At 47.7% G+C, this 25,681-nt stretch overlaps 1 protein-coding gene across 3 annotated transcripts in view; it reads right to left on the reverse strand.

Annotated features, from left to right (window-relative positions):
* RIGI (RNA sensor RIG-I) overlaps positions 1-25,681 on the reverse strand; it is a 568,474-nt gene that overhangs the window by 315,071 nt on the left and 227,722 nt on the right. For all 3 annotated transcript variants that reach the window (XR_013607126.1, XR_013607125.1, XM_078675991.1), the window contains exon 8: positions 5,606-5,759. Coding sequence is in view for 1 of the 3 variants with exons in the window: in XM_078675991.1 (XP_078532117.1) it covers positions 5,606-5,759 (154 nt within the window). In the remaining 2 variants the exon portion in view is untranslated. The remainder of the gene's footprint in view (positions 1-5,605; positions 5,760-25,681) is intronic.

Here is a 25,681-nt window from a genome sequence, read left to right on the forward strand (position 1 = left end):
GAATGGACTCCAACCGTCATCAACAACTGATAGAATGCAAAAGCGCACAGCAGAATGCACACAACATACGAATCCTCAAGGCAGCCATTGCCAGGCTCACACGTTCACCAGATGAACATCCAGGGTGAATTAAGAGATCACAATAAAGAGTACAAAGAAACAGCACAATGACTTCAAGAACAGTTCGCTGTGGTCCTGCAATGAGCGGTTTCCACTGCCAGCTGGCAGAAATAAGACCTGGGCAAGGGGGGGGGGATGTGACTTCCAGCTTTCAGGACTCTCTCCAATAGGAGAAGGCATTTAAATACACAAGTAGGGCTTTCCTCAACTACACAAAGCTGAGCTTCTCCCACTCCACCATCAGTACCGCCAGCGTATGCAGCTGCCAGACTCATTCCTCCAATTAATGTTACTTTTTATGTCAAACTTAAACACTGTAAACACATCTTTCTCTGTACTTTAACAGACATGCACGAAGCCCGGGGTCAAGCATCTGAAAGTAGTTGTGCAGACATCTGCACTCGACTGGCACAAAGCCAAGTCCTACTTCTGGACTGAAGGATTATTAAGGCAGGTTTGTGTTGTTGGATCTGTAATCTAACAGGCTGCGACAGGGGTCTACAGTGGAAGTCTGGACTGTCCCGATATAGCAAGATGTACATGGACTGTGAGCATCTATACCTGTCTGGTCAAATACAGACTCTCTTACATGTCCGTACAATTGCACCATCACTATGCACACGTACACAACACTTTTTAGACCAGGCAGAATAACAAAACGGACAACTGACTTGTGTACTAGCAATTCTGCCACTGACTCAAAAACAGAACCCGAGCCCACGAGCGTCCGCCCAACTAGATCCGAAACCCTATGGTCTAGTATAATAAAGAGTAGTTTCGGGGTAACAGGCTTTTTTAGGATTATTGAAGGAGTAAAGCTCAATTACATGTTCCTCTGCCCACAGAGGCACGCCAATGAAACAATGAAACTCACAAGAAAACCTCACAGACTTCTAATGATTGCAACTTATTTACACTTAAGGGATAAAAATCAAATACATGCTGGAGCGTCAACAAAGCCGGTAAAAAGGGAAGAGGTTTGAAACTTTATTTCACTCTGCACTGCTTTGTTTCTAGACTGTCAAACGTAGGGCTCGGCGCCACATAACCAGCAAGGAAGGTTTGGGGTCGAAATGGCTTTTTTTCTGAAGGCACGTTAAGCACTTCGTGCGTCTTGATTTGGCTTAATCAGTTAGACTTTTTTTGACAAACGTAAAAAAAGTATGTAAAACTTCCAACGAGACGACATGACACGAGAAATGCTTAAAAAAAACAAGTAACTGATTTAATTTGATGATTTTAAAGCTTCTGCATTTACAGAACGTTGTTACTGGTTCGAGACCCATATGAGCAAATTCAAAAGATTGAACTTAACAGTTCACTCGCTTCATTCACTCCCCTAACTTTTCGGCTGAACAAAACACAGAACTGGAAACGGGCAAACCAGTGCCCCCACGGTAGATTCCCATGGTAGATTCCTGATCTCCCCTGCCTGCCTCAAGCCTTTGTTCACTGAAAGCAGTGCCTGGAAACCTGAAAGAAACTTAAGTAGACAAAAACAGCAGTCAAACAAAAAAAAAAGTGCAAAACAGCATCTTGCCATCCAGGCTTATTATAGCAGGCTGTGGCTTCATTTAGGCTCTCGCTTATAAGCCTTACATTTGTGTGTGTTTGAATGGCAATAGTTTTCCTCATGCAGTGAGCGTGTAAGCCTTGGATGCGGCTAGCACACCGGCGTGCAGACGGAGTTTAGCCAGCCACGCAGCTCAATAGAGTGAAACGCAAAGAGCAGAAACTTACAGGATGGTAGTCTGAGGCGAGACGACAGGCAGGGTTTCCAGCATGAGATGCATGCAGCGCACCGTGGTGCGGAAGCACAGGCAGCGGCTGGGGCAGGAGGCTGCTTGCTGCAGGAGGGCGAGCAGCACCGCGGCAAAGAGTTGCCAAAGGACAAACCGCCCTGCCATGGCGAGCGGAGCTGGGGGCGGGAGGGTCCGGAACCAGTGGCTGAAGTCTGCAGAGCGGTGGGATGGGGGCAGCAGCAGCACCTCCGCTCGCGCCCCTCGCTGCTCCTCTGGTCGCTCCAACTGCAGAGGCTTTCCCAGCCTCGGGGCAGGGGCCGTGACGTGCAGGACTGCGGCGGGATGGCCGGGCCAGTCAGAGTGCAACGTTGGGATTCCAGGGTGGGTCACGCGCTGGCCTGCAAACTGCCAATGCCGCTGGTGGTGGATGCATGGGGATTCCGCTGCCGAGGAGTTTCAAATACATTTCCAACAATGGATCGCCCCGTGCCTCTCTCTCCCCAACTGGCTAACACAATGGTACAAACACAGTATAAGGGAACACTTAGCTTTTAGGTTATTCATGTTTCCCTCCTTCAAAATCTATTAGGGAAAGTGTTTTAATATTCATACAAACTCAAGCCCCCCTCCCCCCACCCCATGCACACACGCCAAATCTATCATATCTCTGAACTATTTAACGTTGACTAAATAATATATTGAGGAGATTTTATCAGTCCTTTTTCATGTGCGACTTCTCACGTAAGTGGTCTCAAAATAAAACAAGCACTCGATTCTGCCCCACAACGGCGAAGGCACGGACAACGGGAGGGAGGGCGGGGGATAAAGAAGGCACAACAACTCCTTGTGGGCGTGTTTTTTGCCCTCTCCCCTTCCCATTGGCTGGAAGGTAAAATTCCAGCCAATGGGAAGAGGAGAGGGCGGGACTTAAAAAACACACGGAAACGCCCCCGAATCGCGTTTTCACGGGGAAAGCGTGATTGACAGCCAATCTCTTCCAATGGCTAGCCTCCATTTATGGAGCTAGCCAATGGAAGCAGAGGCGGGACTAAGCCCCACACTGTAGGAACATAAGATTTCTCCTGGGCGGAGCTAGGAGCTCCGGCCCAGGCGAAACCTAAAAAGCAGCGGGAACTGTAGAGGTTCAAAGACAAGCATAAAGTCAACAACTGATAGGAGAGGTAACTGTTTTTTGGACAATTAATGCCTTGTAATGTAGTATTGTTTAAAGAGGTGCATCTTTAACTCTTTCCTAATTGGAGCAGTTTGGAGCAGTCCTGATTTATTCAAAGATACTGGTGCATAAATGAAAAAGGCCAGCTGCCATGTTTTTTCTCTTTTTTTACTCTTCTTAGTCTGGAGTCTGATGGTGTCCTACCTGAGGGCATGCCGAGAACCACCATAGATGGTCAGCTTCAATGCAAAGGTAAGCAGGGTGGGAAAAAAATACATGTTGTTTATTTTTTTGTGAGTAAGTCAGTGAGAGTGATGGACCACAGGAATGATGGGTCAATGAAACAGTTGGCAAGTGAGTGAAAGAGAGCACGAATGTAAAGAGGTGAGTGACAGAGAGTGTGTATTGGCTGCAAGCCACTTCAGCCAGGCCTTGTGACCCACCCTCTGAAGGTGGCAGACTCTGGCAGTGCACAGTCTTTGACCATTATCTGCTGGTATTGCCACAGGCAAACGGGTAGATTAAGGATAAGGCAAGAACAGATCAAGGCAAGGGTAGATTAAGAAATTAGCACAGATGCAGGAATGACTGTAAATCAAGAGTTGAAGGCAAAGCCTCCCTGTGATTTGAGGGAAGGACTATGACTGGCCTTCTGCAATCACTATGTCATCATAAGCACAGCACAAGTCATCAGTAAAGTGTAGATCTGGGGTGCACAAAAATAAAATTAACCCCACTTTTTGCAAGTGAGAGGCCAAGAACTGGCATGTACAGAGTAAGGAAGCATCTCAATAATGTTTGTTATTACTTGCCGGTTGTTAGAAGTAAAGGGAAACCATTATCTCGCATAGTTGTGATCCCATCAACCAGTGGTTCCACTCTTCCAAAAAGCTTATTACAAGACGTCGATTTTCTTGAGCCTATAGAATAGTCTCTTTAGTTCAGCTTCCAGAGTTAGGTTGAGAGAGTTGCCCTTTGATAGACGGGCTTGGTCTTTGCATTCTACAGGAAGTGAATGAACTTATTTGAGAATAACTATGCAGGTTGCGTTCTCCTTCCTTGTACCATAATTCTTCACATAATTTCCTTATTCGCTTGTCTATTTTGTTAGCCTGATGCTTGTTGCATTGGGGGCATTTCACAGCACGGTCCTTATGTGAGACCTCCGATCATGACTTGGCCGGGTAGTCTATCCTGAAGTGTCCTCGGCCTGTATCTGGTACTCATAAGAATGATGCTGGCAGTGAAAACTTTTTTTATGGAAGGCAGGCAGGCATGGTTGGCTCCTCAAATGTCGGCTCAAGGCATTCCATGGTTTCTGGCCCAGAAGTCTGAAGGGTCTAGGGCAGACGCGGCCAATGCAGGTAAGAGCTGTGGGGCCGGGTGAGGGGGGATTTCAAAGGACGATGATGAGGGAAAATTAATGATTTATTTAATTTTCCCTCGTCATCGTCCGTCAAAATCCCACCTTACCTGGTCCCACCACTCTTACCTGCACAGGCCACGGCTGGCCTAGCACCACCCCTCCTTGTTTTAAGCTTATGTTGTTCATTGGGGAGGGGGGGCGGCAGTCTCTGCAGGCAACTTGAGGTTTCTAGCAGTAGAGCGCATTCTAAATACAATCATTTGCTCCATTGGGGGCCAATGGACATCTTTCTAAACTTGAGTGATATGGGATGACTTGTATAAGTTCTAAAGGAGCATAGTGACTCGATTCTGTAAACTTTGGATCTGCTGAATTTCCTTCTCCATGCTCCGCATTAGAATGTAGAACAGGAGGCAGCAGTAGATCACCATCAGAGAAACCCTTTTCTGGCTGGTTCGTCTCATCACCCTTCACTTTATAAGTGGGCTACAAATTATCTAAGGGTTCTTTCAGAATTGTTGTTCCTACTACACACACAGAAAATCCTCCAAATCTCTTCTAATGGTTTGGCTAATTAATGGGGTGGTCTGTGTTTAACTTATTAAAGACATTTGGGTTGCAGATGCTCAATCACGTCACAAGTTTCCCGGTGAACTTTCAATTTTCTGGTGCAATATGGGACAGATGGATCCAGCTAGCTTAGTAAGAGTCAGTACATGTGGTATATTTATCTCTCACATTTTAAAGATAGTACGATCCCACTATTTATCTTTACAATAGACAATCTGATGGGTCAATTATTAGTGGATTATAATTCCAATGGTCAACATATTACTCAACAATATTCATTAAAATTGCAAGGTACATTTATATAGTAATATAAAATTCTATTTTTTAAACAGTGCTGCTCTTTCCCTGAGTGAGTGTGATCGAAGATAGCTGTATTGCAGTCTATGCCTAATTTATGCTATCGTTGCGTCAGGAAAATGCTAAAATTTTATAAAATTGAGCACTGTGTTTTGTATGGAGAATGTATAACATTTTTCATGTGTGGCTTTTCCCAGTTCCAATCTTCCCAATTTTATTTTATTTGATTAAGTGAGCACAAAACTACGTTTCTGCGTATGTCAATGTGTAAAATGTGTCTTGCCTAAGCCCATAAATGCTGAGAAGGGTATTGCAGGCAGCACAATGTCCACATACCCACTGTTGTCGAAGTACTGTTTGAAGACGTTCTTCTGCTGTTCGTACACTGGCACTTTCGTAGCCAGGAAGAGGACCTTTCCCTTTTGTCCCTGGGGTTGGGTTTTGAGATGATGGTCACAAATTTCCAGGGCTACAAGGGTTTTCCCAGAACCTGTTGAATTTGAGAGAGAGACCAAAGATATATCAACCAAAATTAAAGATTTACCAACAACATCTAAATTTATTTAGCACAAAATATAAGAATACTCATGTTAATAGGTACGAATCTGACTGTGAACACTATCATCTTACATAAATGTCATCTTTAACCTATGACACGACTGCAGTATTTAATTTGAGCCGGTGGTTGCCCATGGGTTCAACCGGCACTCATATTTTGGGTCTGCCACTTGCTCTCCTTATCAGATTTTGACTGAGAATAAGAGAGGGAAAACAAACTAAGAAAAAAAGGAGGAAGAGAAACATGGAAAAAAGTCAAAAAGGGAGAAGGTAGGAACCTGCAGGAGAGACATAAAGGGGCAGGGTGTGTATGGTAGTGGATTAGAGATGCATGAGGTTGATTCATGTCTGGTAGTGAATTAAAGAGGCATTAGGTTGATTCAAGTCTGATAGTGGTTTAAAGATGTAATCCAACTATCAACGCACTGGATGCACTTAACCCATTGACAGTGGAGAGGCTTCTTAGGAAGCCTCCACTCACTGGCACCTTTTATTCTTCTTCTGGAAAATGTTTATGTGGGGATGTCACCTTAGCGTTAAGAGTAGGGATACATTTAATGCTTTCACTCACCATCCTTTGATGCAGGGAAATTTGGACTCATGTTTCCTGATTTTCTGTATTCTACTTCTTGAATTTAGAATTGTGTCCATGCTGGACCGTCTAAATAGGTAACGCAGATTTGGCTTCATGCTGATTCCTTTGTATTTTCATACCCTCGTGTTGAGGTGTCTCTATGTCCAGTTATTTTTGGCTTTGCAATAAACTAACTAACCCTAAAGTAGTTGTCCGTGGGTTATTATGTATCAAGGAGGACTGTTGGCTAATTGACTGTCTGTTAATGACTTTTCTCCCCTTTATACCTTCATGCTACAAACAATAACCATCAAATTGTGTTTCTAGAAAGGTCTAGATCTAATGAGCCTGGCCCTTTCAATAGTTTGTATGTTGTTTCAATGACTGAGGTGATGCATTGCTATCTTTGGTGTGTAGTCGTACTATTATAGCAAAGGTTGACGAAGAGCTTTAATTGATATTTGCTATTTTCTTTTCATGTTGGTAGTAACTCCTATTTTGTGTGACTTGACCTTCCTTCCCTTTTTGACCAACAACTCCTATGGAAAGCCCATTCTTTTTTTTTTTTACTCCTTTTATCAGTAACAGTGACTAAGAGCTGTCACAGTCATCCTTTGTAAATGCATTTTGAAAAGGATTTCCAGGAATTCACAACTGTTTTATGTATTTGACTGGTTGGTTGTCCTTTTGGAATTTGCCACTTAAGACCACTAGCAGTGCATATGGAATAGGACTTCTAGGGAGCTGCAGTGCTAGGCCTTCCACGTGTAAGATTGAGATCTGAGACAAGCATAGGCTGCACTCTAAAAGCATATCAGTATCATGGTAAAAAGGGTGATGCATATACGCAGTAATTCTCAGCCTCAACAGGCCATAGTTCAGTGGAAACTCCTGTTGTGGCAGACACCCATGGGAGAAGAAGATAAAGGCAGAGAAGGTTTGGAGAAGATAGTACGAATGCCAAGATGAAGATGAAGTTTGGGAAAAGTGATTCAGAGTTAGGAAAATGTAGGGGGATCAAAGGGAGGAGTAAAATAGATTTGAGAGAAGATTAGCTACATGATTCTAGGAAGGATCTGCTAGGGTGAAGATATATACTAAGGGGCAAAGTTATCATTATTATTTTATGCAGCACAGTAAGCCAACTTGCTTTGCTGCGCTGGGTGAAAGGGCAGGAATGTGCTGTATTTAACATTATACCCGCATTCCTGTCCTTTCCTTGCCCAGGCGCATAATGTGCTGCCTAGTGCCAATGCAGGCACCCTTGTGCCGTGTTGCAATTGTGCCTGCGTTGCAAGCAGGTGTTTTTTTTGTGCAGAAAGGGGCACCTTCAATCATGTTCTAGAATATTTTTCCTTAGAGTTTAATGGCCAGTTAACTCCTGGAACTACGCCTCATATTTGGCTACATTCTATATACATTTGCAGCAATGCTTTAATTGAGCCAGTGGTTTCCGCTGCTCAGCACCGGCACTTAATCATAAACACTGGCACTTATAATGAGCACCAGTTAAGGTCACATTCATCTATGGTAGGCACAGTTTCAGTTTCAGTTTCTTTTTATTTTGCAGAGTTACTTAAAACCATTGCAATACCTGTGTGAAGTAAAACCATGTATAAAATATTAATTCGCAATAATAAAATTTCAGCACAATTAGCATATAAAACATTTCTGTTGCTTACAAGTTAAAAGACACAGATTTAAACATGCAAGAGCAGCCAATATAAGTTGACCAGTCAGTGCAGCGATTGTTACTCCCCCTGTGAAAATTGATAATCCAAAGACTTCTTTGCCCCAAAAAAGCTTTAGGGACAGTTTGGCATTTTTGCTCTGGTCGCTTCAAGAAATCTGACTAGTCTGGAGGAGTTCAATTGAGGTGATGTTGGGTCGAAGCAAGCCAAAACTGCTTGCCTCCTTGTTTGAATTCCCCTTTGATTAAAGGGTCATTTTAGCAGTTGCCTCCTTTCTTGATGCATCTCTGTGCAAGAGCAAATGGTGTGGATGATGTCACCCTGGCCGTTTTTGCACAAACTGCATACTGTAAAAGTCTGCACCCTCTTCCATGGTGGATGATGCTGCGTGCACAGTATCACTCCAAGTCGTAGCTTTAGGAATTTTAATTTCTGTGCTTTTGGATAGCCCAGGTTAAAATATTGTTGCGGGGCTAGAATCTGGTAAGAATTCAGCATCATCCAGGCATGTGCTCTGGATGAAAAAGCAGCTTTATCCTCCACCAGTGACTGTTTTTTCAGCGACGTCCAGACTAATTTCTTCATAGTTGAATAATGGCACTGTGAATTCCATAGGGGCAATAAACCTATATTTGCAAGTGCCTCCTGAAGATACAATCTTGCGGGTGAATTTTCCCTCTGTTGGAGATCTTGCCACAGGAGGTAGTTTAATGAGTTAGGGCTTTGTGAGAAAGTGCCATCTTTCTTGCCTTGGTATGCCCCCACTTTTTTCTGATCTGCTGGTGTGCTTTGACTGAGTGTGCCCTGGGTTCCTGCCAACCAGGTACCCAGGGCCTGTGTTCCTTCCCTAAAACTGTGCTGAAACTAAAACCCCATTGGCATCTCTGGCCACCTGTCATCCCCTAGTAAATGGTACCCTAGGTACCCAGGGCATGCTGACCAGAGAAGACCCCTGAGGGTTGCAGCACTTATTGTGCCACCCTCAGGGGCCCTGTACCCTGGCACCCACACACTGCCTTTGCAGGCTAAGTGCCTAAGTACAGAACTAAACCAAGAGTCGACATGGCACCCATCCCTGTGTGCCATTCCCACAGAACCCACTGCCCTGGCATACTTCAGTCACCCCTCTAGCTGGGTGCCCTATGCCAGAGGTGTGGGCACAGGTGCATGAGCCCTGTGCCCCTACAGTACCCAGGGCCATACCTGGGCACTGTAAGTGCAGTGATGCCATTCAGAGTATATGGTGCTGGGAGGTTGTCATTACGAACTCCACAGCACCATAATGGCTACACTGAAGACTGACAAGTTTGGTACCAAACCTTTCAGCACATTAAACCCGCACTGAGAGCCAGTGTGAGATTTAATGTAAAATGTACCAGAGGGCATCTTAGAGAGGCCCTCTGAAACCCTAACATACAATCCACGTCTGGGCTGAGTGGCTGCAGAGGCTGCCACACAGCAGGCATGTTGCTGGACCCCTTGGTGGAGAGCGACCCGATCTCCTGGGTCTGCAACAATGCACATCCTGGGCGAGGTGCTAGGTCTCCTCCCCCAGGATGAGCAGGGGGAAGCTTCAAAGGCATGCTGCCTCTGTGAGCTTCTCCAGACCAATTGCTGTACCCAGCAACTGGCCCCCACCAGTTCTAACCCCCACTCCGGTGGGAAGAACTACGTCAGGAAGGGGTGTGTGCCAGCCTGTGCCAACCACACCCCTAAGGTGGGGGAGACGAGGTGAAGCACGACCCCGGGCTCTGGCTATCTTGTAGATGGGGAGCCCTGCCCAATCCCAGCTAGGCTCCTGCCCCCCTCCCACAGGAGAGGAGCAGGCTAGGGGGTGTCCTCACCCCAGGACAGGGACCCATTGGTCCCTGTCCTTGCCCTACCTGTAACGCCCCTAAATTTAGTATTTAGGGGCTTCCTGAACCTTCCTTCCTTAGATCCCAAAAGAAAAAAGAAGAAAGAAGATCAAGAGGAAGAAGACCCGCCGTGCAGCTGCTAACAACAGGACGACAACAACTGACTTGGCCCCAGCCCTACCGGCCTGTCGATCCTGGAACCTACTCCTGCCTAACTTCCCGGTGATTCCTGTGGACAGCACCCTTGGGACACCCAGAGGACCTGCCTGCCTTGACCCTCCTAAAGACTGGGACTCCCATCAGCAGAGGCTCTGCTGCAACAACCCACCTGGTGCCAACCAGGAAGCTCCGGACCAGCCCACTCTGCACCCGCTGAGCCCGGGCCGGGCCCACCCGAACCAAGACCACGAGGACGTCCCCCCAGCGACTGGAACCCAAAGTCCAGTGCCCAAAGACCCTTCTCGACGAACCAGACGATGCCTGCAGACTCAGAACCAGGGGCCACCCGAACCGCGACCAGCCGAGGGTAAGCTTTTCCGACACCCAAAGACACCCCTGCACCCGGCGCCCTACAGCCCCCTGTGCCTCCCTTTGGGGTACCCACCTGTGCTCCAAGATCCCAACTTACCTCTCGAAGTGCTGGTCGCCCCTGGAGAGTCTCCGTCCCCGAGCCTGCAGCCTTTGTTCCTTTTTGGCCTTTCCCATTGGATAACATTGAACGCCCGACGGCTCAAGAGCACCCTGCACCCAGCCGCCCGAGTGCTGCTGGCTGTGCCACCTTTTTCCTATCCTACTTCCCCCCTTGCCCTGAGCAAGCGACCAGGAGCCCAGCTCCCACAGCCGTGTTGCCTGCTAGCCAGCAGCCACCAACCGAAGGCCCCCTTTCCCTCATTGGATATCATTGGGCTTAACTACCTCTGCACCCGGCCGGACCTGCGCTGCTGGGGCTGATCCGACTGTACTTACCTGACCCTGGGGGACCCCTGAGTCTATGCCCGGAACCTTAACTTCACCAGCCAAGTATTCACCTGGAAACCGGTAATTCACTTACCTGCCATTGGATAACATTGACCCATTTTGACTAGAAAATTTTCTTAGTGTGAAGTTTTGAAAACTGCAATTATTCATATAAATTCAGTCGAAATCCGAAGTACTCACCTGTGAGCAGGGGAGAAGCCAGTACTGTACCTTGTAGCCCAGTACTGAGCCTCAAAAGTAATCCTTACCGGGTTTACTAGTAATCTGTATTTTCTCCATAGGAACCCATTGTCTGCTTTTCTATGAAATTTCTTCGAAGTGTCTACTTTTGAAAACTTTAAATATTCTTTAAAAATCATACGAAATACTGAAACGCAATTACCTACCTGTTTTAAATTCAGACCCCAGTGCTGGCCCTAGAAGCCCAGTACTGGATTACAAAAGTTACGCAATCATACTTTACCTGCAACCTGAATTTTCTCCCATTGAATAACATTGCCAGATTTCCCTTGAAAAGTTTCTAAGTGTCAACTTCTATAACAGCTTTATATTCATGAAAATTCACTACAGAAACTAAAACGTGTTTGCTAATCTGGTTCCAGCTTAGACCCCAGGACTGAATCTAGGATCTAGTCCTGGAACTACTAAAGTAATCTGTACTGTAATCAACTGTACTTTTATGGTACCAATCCATTAAGCTCAATGCTAAAGTGTGTCTAAACTTGTACCTATTGTGTTCACAAACTTTATTGCTCCCTTGGAAAGTAATTACATGAGTGTACTCATATCTAGCAAAGTATATTTTTATGCCTGTTGGTTCTAAAAATAAAATACTTATATCTTTGGATATAAAAACCATTGGCCTGGAGTTCAGTCTTTGAGTGTGTGAAATCCTTTGCTGGCTGAGTGTGTACAACAAATGCTTTGCACTGCCCTCTGGTACTGCCTTACTGCTCGACCAAGCTACCACTTTTGAGAGTAAGGTCTGTCCTGACTTTAACCTCTGTTATACCTTTGGGGTTTGTGGACTCTATACACACTGTACTTCATTATTGTCCAGTAGATATAAAGCCACTTTCTCACAGGGTTGATGTTCTAATTTAATTCCAACAGTTGATGTATGCTCGATATCTGGCCCAGGTTTGCTTTAACAGGCCAAACTCCAGTCTAAGTTGCGCCGGGGAGGTATAGTTCAGGAGGCTGAACATAGTTCTGTATGCTGTTATAAGTGTTTTATCCAAAAGATTGGTATCTCTTCCTCGCAGAGCTTCACTACCATAGGTGATTGTAGGTAAAATTTTAGCCTGTGCTACCGTTAGAAGAGGGCTCAGCGTAGGGTCCAGCAGTTTGGCAGATACACTTTTCATGGTTAAGGCAAGGATCATCCCTTTCCTTTTGATCTCTTCTTGTTGGAGGGTAAATGATCCTTCTTTATCTAAGTGGTCACCCAGATAAGTCTCCGCTGGTTCAATATGTATGCCGCCCAGGTGCTATAGGTACCTCTTTTTGTTTGCTGTTAATTGTCATGGTCCTGGTTTTGTTTAAGTTTATTGTCAGGCTGTTTTCTTCTGCGTAGACCTGCAGTCCGTTAAGAAAATGTTGCAAGCCAACTACTGTATGACTATGCAGGACTACGTCGTCCCCGTATAGTAAGTTGGACAAAGTAGTACCCCCCAGTCTGGGCACGTGGGAGTTACATGTGTTAAGTGTATGTGGTAAGTCTGCCATAAATAAGTTGAATAAAATAGGTGCCAGCACACAGCCCTGTTTAAGTCCTTTCATTGTTTTAACTTTTCTTGAGAGATGAGACCCTGATCCTAATTTCACCTGTACCCAGGTATCAGTATGTTAAAGCATTATCATTGATAAAAGTGTGTTTGGGATGCCCCATCTGGCTAGCTTATTCCACAGTTTAGGCCTCTCCACGTTGTCGAATGCGGCGCTGAAGTCGATACAACAGACATGCAGCTGTGTTTTCCTCGATTTTGTTGTGTCCATTATCAGTGAGATTGCCAGGATGTTAGAAATCGTGCTAGAGTTTTTTCGGAAGCCTGTCTGATTTAGCAGGATTATTTTATTATTTTCTGCCGAGGTTGTTAGTTCGTCCAGCAGTTTCCGTAAAATATTTGGCCTCTTTATCGATCAGTGCAATTAGCCGATAATTGGCTGGCAAGGCCTTACTGCAGCTTTTGTGGTTCGGAATGATCGTTGAACCTTTCCATGATTCTGGAATGGTGCCCAGTCGTCTTACATCCAGAAATAGTGGATGGAGTATGTTTGCCCATTCTTCCGGCCTTTTTTTAGAGACTGCAGGCGGGATTCCATTTGGGCCAAACACTCCTTCCTTTCTTCCCTTCCTGATCTGTTTCTTGATTGTTAAATGCTCAGTGCCGTTTGACCTTTCCTCCTGATGATGGATTATAACAGGAGATTTGGATGTGTCACTTGACATTGGTCGGGTAGCAGCGGAGCAGTCAGGGAAATTGTTGATGCCTCTTTCCCTTCTTCCAGGGTTGGTATAATGTTTGTCCGAGTCTGCTCTGCTCTGCTCCAGTTTGGGCAGACTATTGCTTTGACTTTTAAATTAAGGGGTTTATGTAGCTTGCCCAGGTTTCCTCCAGGACGTAGGAAGTAGTCCCCCATGATGCGGGTAAATAATTGTATTTATTGATTTCCAAAAGCAATGAATGGCGTTATGCTTTAAATTGTGCAAGAGTTTTGCCCAGAAGTCCTGTTCATGGTTATTGTTGATGTTCCATTTCAGCTTCTTTAGTTGAGTTCTTTTTTGCCGCAGGGATGAAAGGAGTAGAATATTCTCTGGATCGTGACGCAGAGATCTTATGGAGCCATTTATCATTCTCTTAAGGGCTTTTATTTGCATTTTTTCGGCCTTGGTATCTTTTTCTCTTGTGCAGGCACCGGAGAACTCCTCATTTTTATGTCCGTAGTTTTTACGTTTCTGAGGTTAATGGTTTGTATCAGGTTCTTTTCAAGCGGTTGTGCGAGTAAAAGATTGATTGCTGTATCTGTTAAGGACTCTATGCTTTCTGCTGTATACTTGACCCTCTTATAATTTATCGTAAAGTTGGAGCCTAAATGTGGAGCAGGTTGAATGCTAGACGGGGCAATTGCCGCTAAAATAATCTCTTGTGGACGGTGATCGCTGTCCCATTTGTGACCCATTCTGAAGCCTGTTACATGTGTAAACAGCGAGAGACTAACAAACGTATGGTCTAAAAGCAAGCTTGTTAGTTCAGTGTAATAGCTTGCCACTGGAGGAGTATCGCCGGCTGTTCTTCCGTTAAGGGCCCTAAGATTTAGATGTTCTAATTCTTCCCAAAGGAATCTGTTTCCTTGTTATGCTTCCCATGCGTAAAGGTTCCTTGTGTTGGTATGTTGTAATTTGAGAATTGGAGGCAAACTTCCTTTGCTTTGGATGATCCCATTAGATATTGATTCAGGTTCCCCGATAATATAAGAAGTTAATTGATCGGTTAACTTTGCTGAGTCACTTGCTGTCCATTTTGGGTGAATGTATGCGTTAAAAAGAGTTACTTCGTTTTGTGCCCCTGCCATGGAGAGAGTAAGTTTAACTGCTAAAACTACCTCTGTCTCCAGGCCGGTTACCGGTTATGGTAGGCACAGGGAGATTAAGTGATTTGCACAGAATCACAGGACGTTGAGTCAACGGCTCCTCAGCTCCGAAGTAGGAAGCTCTGGCTATTACACCACATCCTCTCCCCATTTTCATGGTTAGTAGTTTGTTCTGTTTTTACAAATTAACCACTGATTTGCAGTCATTCTGGACATTGCTACACCTGATGAAGGTCCACCAGTCCTGGTTTGGAGATCTACCATGGATGGGGCATCCCCTTCAGCAAGGGTGTGTACCCTTGTGATTTATGGTGAACTCAGGATGGACTTTGAGTTACCTTCACTGACCAATATCGTTAGGCACATTTGAATCATCATATGTCGCAGTACTTAGCTGATTGCAGAGGCAAATGTGCTTTGGTTCATGTTCACAGACTGTGCTAGCATGTGACTGTTCACGAAAGTAGCACACAGGCAGCAGTGCCTGGGTCTACTGTATGGTGTGCAGGACATATGCAAGTAGGTGGTTCACCAGCATACAGGATGAACATTTTCAAGTGGGTCTACTCTACACAGTCCTGCAAGATAGTGTCTCATGTCACATGATCTGAATTCCTGTGTGACATAGTTAACTTACATGGATTTATTGGTAACTACAACACCACTGTAGGCGTTTTAACACTTTATGCAGTGCTGGGAGGAGTGAAAGAATGTACTGACAAACGTTTGGTGCTTCATTTCTGCAAGATAAGCGTAGTACAAGTTCTTTGGGAGTTGAGGACTTTCTTCTTAGGGTCGATTACGATGTTAGGAAAGGCTGAGACAGTTCGATTTGGTCGAATCTGATTCGGAACCCGCCATTCGAACCGACTCTGACATGTTTCCCAACAAGTGATTATGATGGCTGGGAAGCATTCGAACTGTCCGGGAAACATCCTTTAACAACGCAACTTTTACCACGCAGTGCTATTACAACGCAGGTTTTACAACGAAAACCATTACAACGCATTGCGCTGGGGGGCGCTCTAGGATAGGGAATAGATTTAATTTACTATCCAACACCTTCCCTAGTGTCCACGGGGACTGGAGTTGGAATAGTAAATTAAACTATTCACTATCCAGCACCCCTAAGCGCTATGCGTTGTAAAGGTTTGCGTTGTAATACTTGCGTTGTAAAAGCATGCGTTGTAAAAGTATGCGTTGTTATGTCATACATCCGAACGGTCCGCCTTGGTTTCGAAAGGCATTGGGAGTAACCAAGTCGATTGGAGCTGAATCGCAGCGGTCTACGGAGCGCGTTTCCAGACGAGCTATAAGGATGTCAGATTCAGACAGTCTTTCCAAATCGGTTGTTCCAAAATGAATCGGCTGTCGGAATCTAACTTTGGGGGCCCGTGGCAGGCACCTATTCACCCAGGGCCCTCCGAATGCGGTTTGTGGGATACCCATGCGTCCCTCATTCAGACCATGCACAGTGTGGCATGGACCATGGGGTGTCCGCCACAGGGTGCACGATTTTTCTCAACCACTCCTTTCTTCAATTCGGAGCCTGTGTATTCAGTCAGAACACAGGTTCCCATTGAAGTCAATGAGAGTCCAAATTAATTGTATCTGGAAGCATCCGGATGCATCCATATCACTCGGTCAGACTCCCCCGATCCGAGTCGTTCAGAAAGCATTCCGGAACTGATTTTGGCAGAATGCCTTCCTGATGACATCATATCAGACCCCTCAGTGTGTTGATACCTGGGCCCCTATTTATGGGGAGCTGCACAAAAAGTCATCCTCCTGTGCTTCCCTATGTCAAAGTGAAAGGAATGCACTGTATTTATGCAATACAGTGCACTCCTGTCTTTTCACCCTGTGCTGGTGCTGTTTCGGCCGCCTAGCGCTAACACAGGCACCCTTGCACCATGGTGCAAGGGTGCTTGAGTTGTATGCAGGATTGTTTTTTTGAAGGAAGGGCAGCTGCACAAAATCAATCCTGAGAGGTGTATTTCTTTTATTGTGTATGCTGCAGATTGCAGCACACTTGGAAAGAGGAAATAACGAGGAGAAAAAAAGAAATTTCTTATTACGCCTCACCTCGATAGGTGTAAGAATTTGGAACTTTCCCAGGTTTACAAGAACGAGTGCAGAGTAAGGCAACGCAGCACTTTGCGTTGCCTTGTCTTACTCCATGTCTATGCGGCCACCCAAAACCACACATAGTGGCTTTGCGTGGACTCACAGATATGATTTTGTAATCTATGCTGTCACAAGAAGTGACACTCTGGCGGCACAGGGGGCTCGTAAATAAGCCCCGAGTGTATGTTCCTTTACCACTGTGGCAGCTGCAAGCATGTCACAACCTCCACTGTGTCTGTACTAAGTTGGGGAACCATTCCTGTCAAGGAAACAATGACGCAAACAGTTTTTTCACTAATTGCAATCCTGTGGAAACATTTTCTCCATCATAGAAACAAGGGGTGCTCTTGCTCAGTTTGTTAGCTGAAAGTAGACATATTTATGACAGCATTCCTGATATAAGTGTGGGAGAGGGAGAGATTGATGCTATAGATATCTTCCACATGTTGTTGTCAATGCTAGAGAGGCAACTTTCACGACTGGTGAACACAGTGTTACAAAGGCATGAATTGTTTTCCGGGCTGCAAAGAAAGAAAGAGAAGGTGGGGAACTAAATTGCAGCACCAAGAAGGTCATTCTGTGAATCAAGGCTGCTGACCAAAAGAAAACAAGTATGAGATCAGTTGGTAAGGTACATCCATAATTCTCATATTTATACTATTTAGGAGAAGATAATTACTGAAAATGTCTGTGCAGAAGTAGAGCATACATTAGTACGTGTGAAGGACAGAAAAGGGTGTGGCTAGGAGGGGATCTGTGATAAAATGGGGAAGAGTGTGGACGTTGTGTGGGTGTGAAAAAAGCTGACCAGAGCAAACATTGGTCAGGGAGAAGCAAGGAGTAGATGTTATAGGTGTGGCAACCAGTGCTTAATTTGTAAAAAGAACAAGAGCCAATGCCCAAGTCAGGAGACCACTGCAGTTTACGCCACCTATTGCCTTTCTCAGCACTGCTAATGGCAGTACCAACACAAATACTAATAATCAAACATGTGTGACAATTCAGCCTACGCTAGGCCCCCAAAGCTATAAGATAGCCTTGATTGGCACTCAATAGTCATTTTAGTAGTGCCACCATGGAGTTGACATTTAACTGCTGGAGCAGAGCACAGGAAACCACCGGCTCAAATTAAGCACTTGTGGCAACCCAGGATGTGCATCAACTAGCCTAGATTGTTATAGGGGAATTCAGTGCCTTTAGTGTGGAAAGAGGAAACATTACACTTTCACTTAACAAACTATAAACTTCCCTGGCAATGTGCTTCTTCTTCCTTACACAAACATATTTGTACTTGGACTCTGCACTGTAAGCCACACAGAACTTGCTGAAGTTGTGCTGTATTTCTTATGTTGTCTTTATAATCTATCATAAACTAGCGATCTAGATGCTGGCACTTTATAAACTGGACCGACTAGAAAAATAACACTGTAGCACTATAACAAAAATGGCAACTAAAGACGCATGTAAATACTTTTATTTTTAAAAAAACATTATTTTTTAAATTTTAGGCTGCACAAATTGCAGTGGACTCATTTTTTTTTTTTTGGGGGGGTTTTAGAAGACCTTTATTGTGCAGAAGGTTGACATCATACAGTTTACATTTTACGGCTCACAGGGGACAGCCGAGCAGAGAACAATCAGGTAAATTTTTAACTGGATGACACAGCCATTTAGCCGGCAACCCGGGGGTCCGGCGGCGAACCTTATGAAATTGCATTTGCAGCCATCTGGTATCTAGCTATATAAGTGACATATCTTATGATTTTGTCTTTCTTCGTCAAAATTAGCTTTGCAGTTTTCACCCAGCATTAGTGCCATGATAGTAATCTCCCAAGTCCCCACAGATAGCCTGAGAGACAGCTGTGGTTAGTCGATAGTGGGGGGGGATCAGCAATAGGTGTTTCACCAATTCTGTATCCGTAATGCACAAATTGCAGTGGACTCATGATAAATATGATAATAGTAATAATAATAATAATAGTAAAAACAATAATGGTACTGACACTAAGAATGATAAAAATAGCTCAAATACAATTAATTTTATATTTTTCTTATTATCGCTGTTGCAGCCATTTCTAAAAGCTCCATGTGTTACGTGTTATTACTGTAAGAAGCTGGCTCTGTATGTACTATACCAAAATGCGGTACAGTGCGCACAGAGTCCAGTAGAACGCCAAAGGTAGGCAGAGGTAAAAGTAGATAGCACCTTACTCTCTATTTGTGGTAGTGTAGGCGAGCAGTAAGGCTTTATCAGAGGGTGGTGTTAAGCATTTGTTATACACACTCATTCCGCAAATTCAATCAATCAATCACTGCATTTATAAAGCGCGCTACATACCCGTGAGGGTCTCAAGGCGCTGGGGGGAGGGGGGGGGGCGCTACTGATCGAAGAGCCAGGTCTTGAGAAGTCTTCTGAAGGCCAGCAGGTCCTGAGTCTGTCGTAGGCTGGTAGGGACAGCGTTCCAGGTCTTGGCGGCGAGTTAGGAGAAGGATCTGGCGCCGGCAGTGGTTTTCCGAATACGAGGAACTGTGGCGAGGGCGAGGTTGGCTGAGCGGAGGCTTCGGGTGGGCGTGTGGAAGCTGAGTCGGTTGTTGAGGTATGTAGGTCTGGTGTTATGTAGTGCTTTGTTTGCGTGGATGAGGAGTTTGAAGGTGATCCTCTTGTTGACGGGGAGCCAGTGCAGGCCTCTCAGGTGGGGTGTGATGTGGCTGCGTCGAGGGACGTTGAGGATCAGTCGTGCCGAGGCGTTCTGGATTTGTTGTAGTCGTCTCAGGAGCTTGGTTGTTGTTCCTGAGTAGAGGGCGTTACCGTAGTCAAGTCTGCTGGTGATGAGGGCCTGGGTGACGGTTTTTCTCGTGTCGGGAGGGATCCATTTGAAGATCCTGCGGAGCATTCGGAGGGTGTTGAAGCAGGACACGGAGACGGCGTTGACTTGCCTGGTCATGGAGAGGGTGGAGTCGAGGATGACTGCCAGGTTGCGTGCGTGGTCTGTGGGTTCCGGGGCTGTGCCTAGCGATGTGGGCCACCAAGAGTCATCCCAGGCTCATGGGATGGGTCCGAGAATGAGGACCTCCGTCTTGTCTGAATTCAGCTTCAGTCTGCTGTCCTTCATCCAGTCAGCTACGGCCTTCATTCCTCTGTGGAGGTTGGCTTTGGTGGTGTGGAGGTCTTCGGTGAGGGATATGATCAGCTGGGTGTCGTCGGCGTAGGAGATGATGTTGAAGTTATGTTGTCGTGCGACGTGGGCGAGCGGTGCCATGTAGATATTAAACAGCGTCGGGCTGAGGGAGGATCCCTGTGGGACGCCGAAGATGATCTCGGTGGTTTTTGAGCGGAAGGGTGGGAGGCGGACACTCTGGGTACTGCCAGAGGAAGGACGTGGTCCAGGCCAGGGCCTTCTCTTGAATTACGTCACGGCGTCACGGAGGCGTGCTGCTAGGGTGCGGTGGCAGACTGTGTCAAAGGCTGCTGATAGGTCCAGGAGGATGAGGACGGCCGTTTCTCCTTTGTCCATCAGGGTCCTGATGTCATCAGTGGCAGCGATGAGGGCGGTCTTGGTGCTGTGGTTGCTGCGAAAACCGGATTGGGAAGGGTCCAGGATGTTGTTGTCTTCGAGGTAGCGGGTTAGCTGTTTGTTGACAATTTTCTCTGTCACTTTTGCTGGGAACGGGAGCAGGGAGATGGGCCGGAAGTTCTTTAGGTCCTTGGGGTCCGAATTGGGCTTCTTCAGAAGGGCGTCGATCTCGGCGTGCTTCCAGCTTTCCGGGAAGGTTGCATTCTCGAAGGCACTGTTGATTGTTTTCCAGAGGTGGGGCGCGATGGTTGTGCTGGCTTTGTTGAAGACGTGGTGAGGGCAGGGGTCAGATGGGGATCCGGAGTGGATGGAGTTCATGGTTTTGATGGTGTCTTCGTCACTGACGTAGGACCAGGCGGTCAGGCGACTGGTGCGGGTGGTGGTTGCAGGGGTGGTGGGCTCAGTGGTGGGTGCGGGGGTGTCGGAGTTGAAGCTGTCATGGATGTCGGTGATCTTGCGGTGAAAGAAGGTGGCCAGGGAGTCGCACAGGTCTTGTGATGGTGGGATGTCGTTGGTGTTGGAGCTGGGGTTGGAGAGCTCTTTCACGATGCTGAAGAGCTCTTTGGTGTTGTGTGCGCTGTTGTCTAAGCGGTCCTTGAAGGCGGTCCTCTTGGCGGTCCTGATGAGTTGGTGGTGTCTGCGGGTGGAGCTCTTGTAGGCTGTGTTGCTGTCTGGTGTTCGGTCGTGGAGCCATTTCTTCTCCAGCTTCCAACAGGTGCGCTTGGAGATCCGGAGGTCTTTGGTGAACCAGGCGGCTTTCTTGTTGGTGTGGTTGGTTGTGGAGGTCTTGAGAGGGGCGAGGGTATTGGCGCAGTCGTTGATCCACTGCTTGAGGTTGGTCGCGGCGGTGTCTGGGTCGGTGGGGTCGGCAGGTGGTCTCCGGGCGAGGGTGGTGGTCAGTTGGTCCTTGGTTAACTTGCCCCAGCAGCGGTGTGGTAGCTGTTGGGTGCGATGGTGTGTGGTGGGTTTCCTGAAGGTGAAGTGGACACATCTGTGGTCGGTCCAGTGGGGTTTGGTGGTGTGGTTGAAGGAGACGTGGGGGCTTGTGGAGAAGATGGGGTCCAGCGTGTGTCCAGCGGCGTGGGTGGGTGTCGTCACGAGTTGTTTGAGTCCAAGGTTGGCGAGGTTGTCGATCAGGGCGGTGGAGTTGGCGTCGTTGTTGTTCTCGAGGTGGAAGTTCAGGTCCCCGAGGAGGATGTAGTCCGTGGAGGCGAGGGCGTGGGTGCTGACGAGGTCAGCGATGGTGTCGCTGAACTGTGGTCGTGGTCTTGGAGGTCTGTAGACGAGTGTTCCTCTGAGGGTGGTGTTGGGGTCGGTGTGGATCTGGAAGTGCATGTGCTCGGCGGTGGTGAGGGTGTCGTCGGTGTTGGTCGAGACTCTGAGGGTGTCCTTGTGGATGATGGCGATTCCCCCTCCAACTCCGTTGGTGCGGTCTCTGCGGGAGATCTTGTAGCCCTGTGGGATGGCTATGGCAATGTCTGGTGCTGAGGTGGCGTTCAGCCAGGTCTCCGTCAGGAAGGCGACGTCGGGGGCGGTGGAGTCTAGGAGGTCCCAGAGTTCGATGGCGTGTTTGCGAGCGGAGCGAGTGTTGAGGAGGATGCAGCGGAGGTTGTTGGGTTCTCTGGTTGGTGGTTTGGTGGGCTGGATGCTGGTGAATCTGCAGTTCCGGCAGGCGAAAGGCCCTTGGGTGCGCTTTGGGGTGGCCCGGTGGCAAGGGTGGTCTTGTCCGGTGTTGAGTGCGTGGTGGGTGCTGGAGTCGTAGCGCAGTCTGGTGTTGCGGGGGGCGCGGGGGCCAGGGGTCCTGGCGCTGGGCGCGGACGGGCTTGCCTTTGGCGTGCCTTTGGGGCGCCAGCGGCACGCCCGCTGCGTGCGTCCGCTGCGCTTCTGCGCGGCGACCTCCATAAGAGGCGAAGTGGGAGGGAGGAGCAGCTGGGAGGCGGGAGCGGGGCGGCCAATGGGCGAGGGACACAAAAGGCAAAAAGGGGGCGGGCCCGCTGGGTGCAGAGTGCTGAGGCCCAATGTTATCCAATGCGGGATAGGGGGCCTCCAGTTGGAGGCTGCTCGCGAGCAGGCCACAAAGTTATCGGAGCAAAGCTCCTGAGGTTTAGCTCAGTGCAAAAGGGATGCGAGTTAGCACCCAAAGTACACCTGCAGTGGTGCAGGGTGCTGTATTGGCGTCGGGTACCCTGTTGGTGACAAAGACTGCAGGCTCGGGGATGAAGATCGTCTGGAGGTGACCACCGGTTGGATGCTGGGACACCGAGGGTTAGGCCACCCACAGCCGTGGGAATTCGGGTGCAGGGGCATCTTTAGGCGTCAAGTTTTTTTACCAGCTCAGGTCACGGTCGGGGGGGGATCACCAGAAAGAGACTGCAGGTGTTGTGGAGAGGGTCGAGGCAGGTCAGAGATCACCACATCTCAGGATCGCGTGGGAGACCTCCTTGTGGTGTTGGGCCACTCGGACCGTCGGCGCCGGGTGTAGAGTGGTGCAGACTCACGAATTTAGCTGGAGCCAGGGGCCATAGTCTGTGGGTGAGCAAGTCCAGTGTTGATGGGAGACAGAGTCTTTTCTGTGGAAAGCAGGGCAGGTCCTCGGGGTCTTGAGGTTGCTGGCTGCAGGACACACCAGGATTTCACTTCTGCAAGTTTGAGATGAGGACAGGCCGGTAGGGCTGGGGCCAAGTCAGTGGGCGTGCTCCTTTTCTTAGCTTTAGTATGGCTCTTCGGTCCTTCTTCTTCTTTTCTTTTTCATCGGTTCTTGTCTAGGGAGGTAAGGTTCAGGGGTGCCCCTAAATACTAGATTTAGAGTGTTCCAGGTAAGTAAAGGTTGGAACCAATGGGTCCTTTCCTTAGGGTGGATACACCCCCATTATGCCACCCTCCAAATGGGCATCGAAACACCAGTGTCACATTAAGGATTTTGGAGGCCTCGGGCAAGAAATATTTTGGGGCCTCTGTTTGAAACAACTTTGAATTTTATTACCCATTTTCTACAAATTCAAGCCTTATGTTCCCAAACAAAATGTATTCATACATTAAAGTGTGAGATGCAGAAATGCAGATCAGAGAGTAAAAGAGAACCTTCACTTTACAATCGGGCCCCTGGAAAGTTTAGGCCAAGGGCAATTGCCCCCACCTTGCCCATTCCCTAAAACAGAGCACTTTACAATTTCGTAGGGAAACAAGTGAGCATTTACAAGACATAATAGAATTTTTTTGTGGAGGTTCGATAAAATGTGAGCACAGTATGAGTAAGCACAGATTTGGGATTAGGCCAGGTGAAGTAGAGTACTTTGCTAAGTGACTGGAGTTCTGAGTTTCTTAAAATTCCCAACCCTCTCACCTTGCCCCACAACTGTCATCAAAACACAAACTGTGCCAGACCTGGTGGAGCCGCTTGGTTCGGCTATAGAGGAGTCTGGCTTGGGATTCTCCCGCAGCCGTCACCTACCGAGCCGGTCATTGTGGCATGGCACTCCTCGTTCCATCTGCTCCTATCCTTTTTCCTCCTGTCTCCCTCGGATAGAATCACATTAGATCGTCGACACCGGGACAAGCCTTGGCGCGGCTAAGGCTAAATCGGATATCGCCAGATGGCAGCTGAGTGTGCAGGGGCGAGTTTTCATCCTTCCGGACAGTCCCCTTGCCCTTCGGGCTGGGAGTTGCGGTCCGCACCGATGCCCGATCCCTGCAGCGATGAGTTATATCGGCGGTGAGGGTCTCAATGCTGCCGTTCCGACACACCCAATTCCTGCCTGCTGTCTTCCAACGAAGGGGAGGGCTCGTTCTCCCAGTCCCCGCTGTTGCCTGTCTGCCTCTCTCCATCCTGGCTGTCTGCTTCTCTCCATTCTAGCCGTCTGCTTGGGTGTGCTTCGCTTTGGATCTATCATCTGGACCAGTGAGTCCTTCCCAGGTACGGGGGTACAGCGGCGGGTATTCTGCTCGGCACGGTGGTGTTGCGCTCCTGGGTTTTGCCGTTGCTTCCTGTGCCTGTTGGACGCGCCCGCCCTGGACTTCGCTGATGCCTCCCTTTTTCCCGGGACTGCTCCCCAGCCCCCAGGTTGAATCACCGGATCTTCGCCTAGCGGATCGTTAACTCTGATGCCCCCGTGGTCCTGCGCCTGTGCGCGCCCTGTGCAGACTTCCGTCCAACTTGAATTTGTTGGCTTCGCCTCTCCCTGTGACTCAACCAAATTCAGTCCTGCTCCCTGGTCTTTCTCTCGGGATTTTCGACTTTTGTGCACCCCGCCATTTCGGTGCTGGTCTCCGTAGTTTTCCCGCGACCCTGACCTGCCATCTTGTTTGACCTCAGTCCTTCCCTTCTGACTCCCTCCAATGACCCCTGAACGTTTTTCTCTTTTCTTGCTGGACCGCCCTAACCTCCACTCATGTTCCCTTCTCTCCTCTCACAATTCTTCTCTTGTCCCCCTTTGACTTTTCCCCCCTATGATTTGCCTCTTTCTTTGTAATGACTGTGCAACAATTGTTTAATTTATTGTAACTTGTAATTCGTATTTGTACTCGCAACTCCTGTTGTTCCTGTTGTAAAGCGCTCTGATACCTCCGGGTCTAGCCAGCGCTATATAAAACTCTAGATAAATAAAAATAAATAAATAAAATAAAAAATACACATTAATCTGAGAAACCAGCCTACATGGAGAAGGGCAGAATGTGCATGACTGGTTTGGGCAGCCCCAGAGGGCCTACCAAATGGTCTTTGTGTACTCAGGAGTGGGCAAACCACTCCTCTCCTGCTCTGGTCACAGAGCAGCCCTGCCCCCGCACCTGGCCGCAACCATACATAAAATGGTAATAACTGAAAGTTATTAACATTTTATGGTTCTGCTTCTCGCACTGCCAGCTCTCCTGCCTCCACTGCCACCAGACACTCACCGCCACCCTGACCTCCAACACCGCCGACGCCAGCATGGCGACACCGTAAAATGCATCCTCCTTAACGTATGCTCTGTACACAAACACACCATGGAAATTTGGAACCTACTCGACTCTCTCTCGCCCGACATCACCTTCTTCACAGAGACACGGACTTCATCCTCCGCCCGTGACATCAGCACACCATCCCAGACGGATACAAGATCCAGAGGAAAGACCGCCCCAACCACCCAGTAGGGGTCCTCGCCATTGCCCACAAGAGCACCCTCCACTTCACCACCTCCAGCGAAACTTTCCCCTCCGCCGAACACCTGCACTTCCAGATCCAGACCATCCCCCAAAGCCATACTCCGAGGAAGCATCGTCAACAGACCCACTGACCCCAGAACACCCTTCGCCACCACCATCACCAACTTCATCGCACCCCACACCATTGCCTCAACAAACTACATACTCAATGGAGACCTGAATTTCCACCTCGACAACCCCAGTGACTCCAACTCCACTATTCTTTGTGACAACCTCACCAGCATCAGACTTAAACAACGCGTCAACACACTGACCCA

The sequence above is a fragment of the Lissotriton helveticus genome, chromosome 2_1 (genome assembly GCF_964261635.1).
Source record: "Lissotriton helveticus chromosome 2_1, aLisHel1.1, whole genome shotgun sequence".
In the NCBI taxonomy this organism is placed as follows: domain Eukaryota; kingdom Metazoa; phylum Chordata; class Amphibia; order Caudata; family Salamandridae; genus Lissotriton; species Lissotriton helveticus.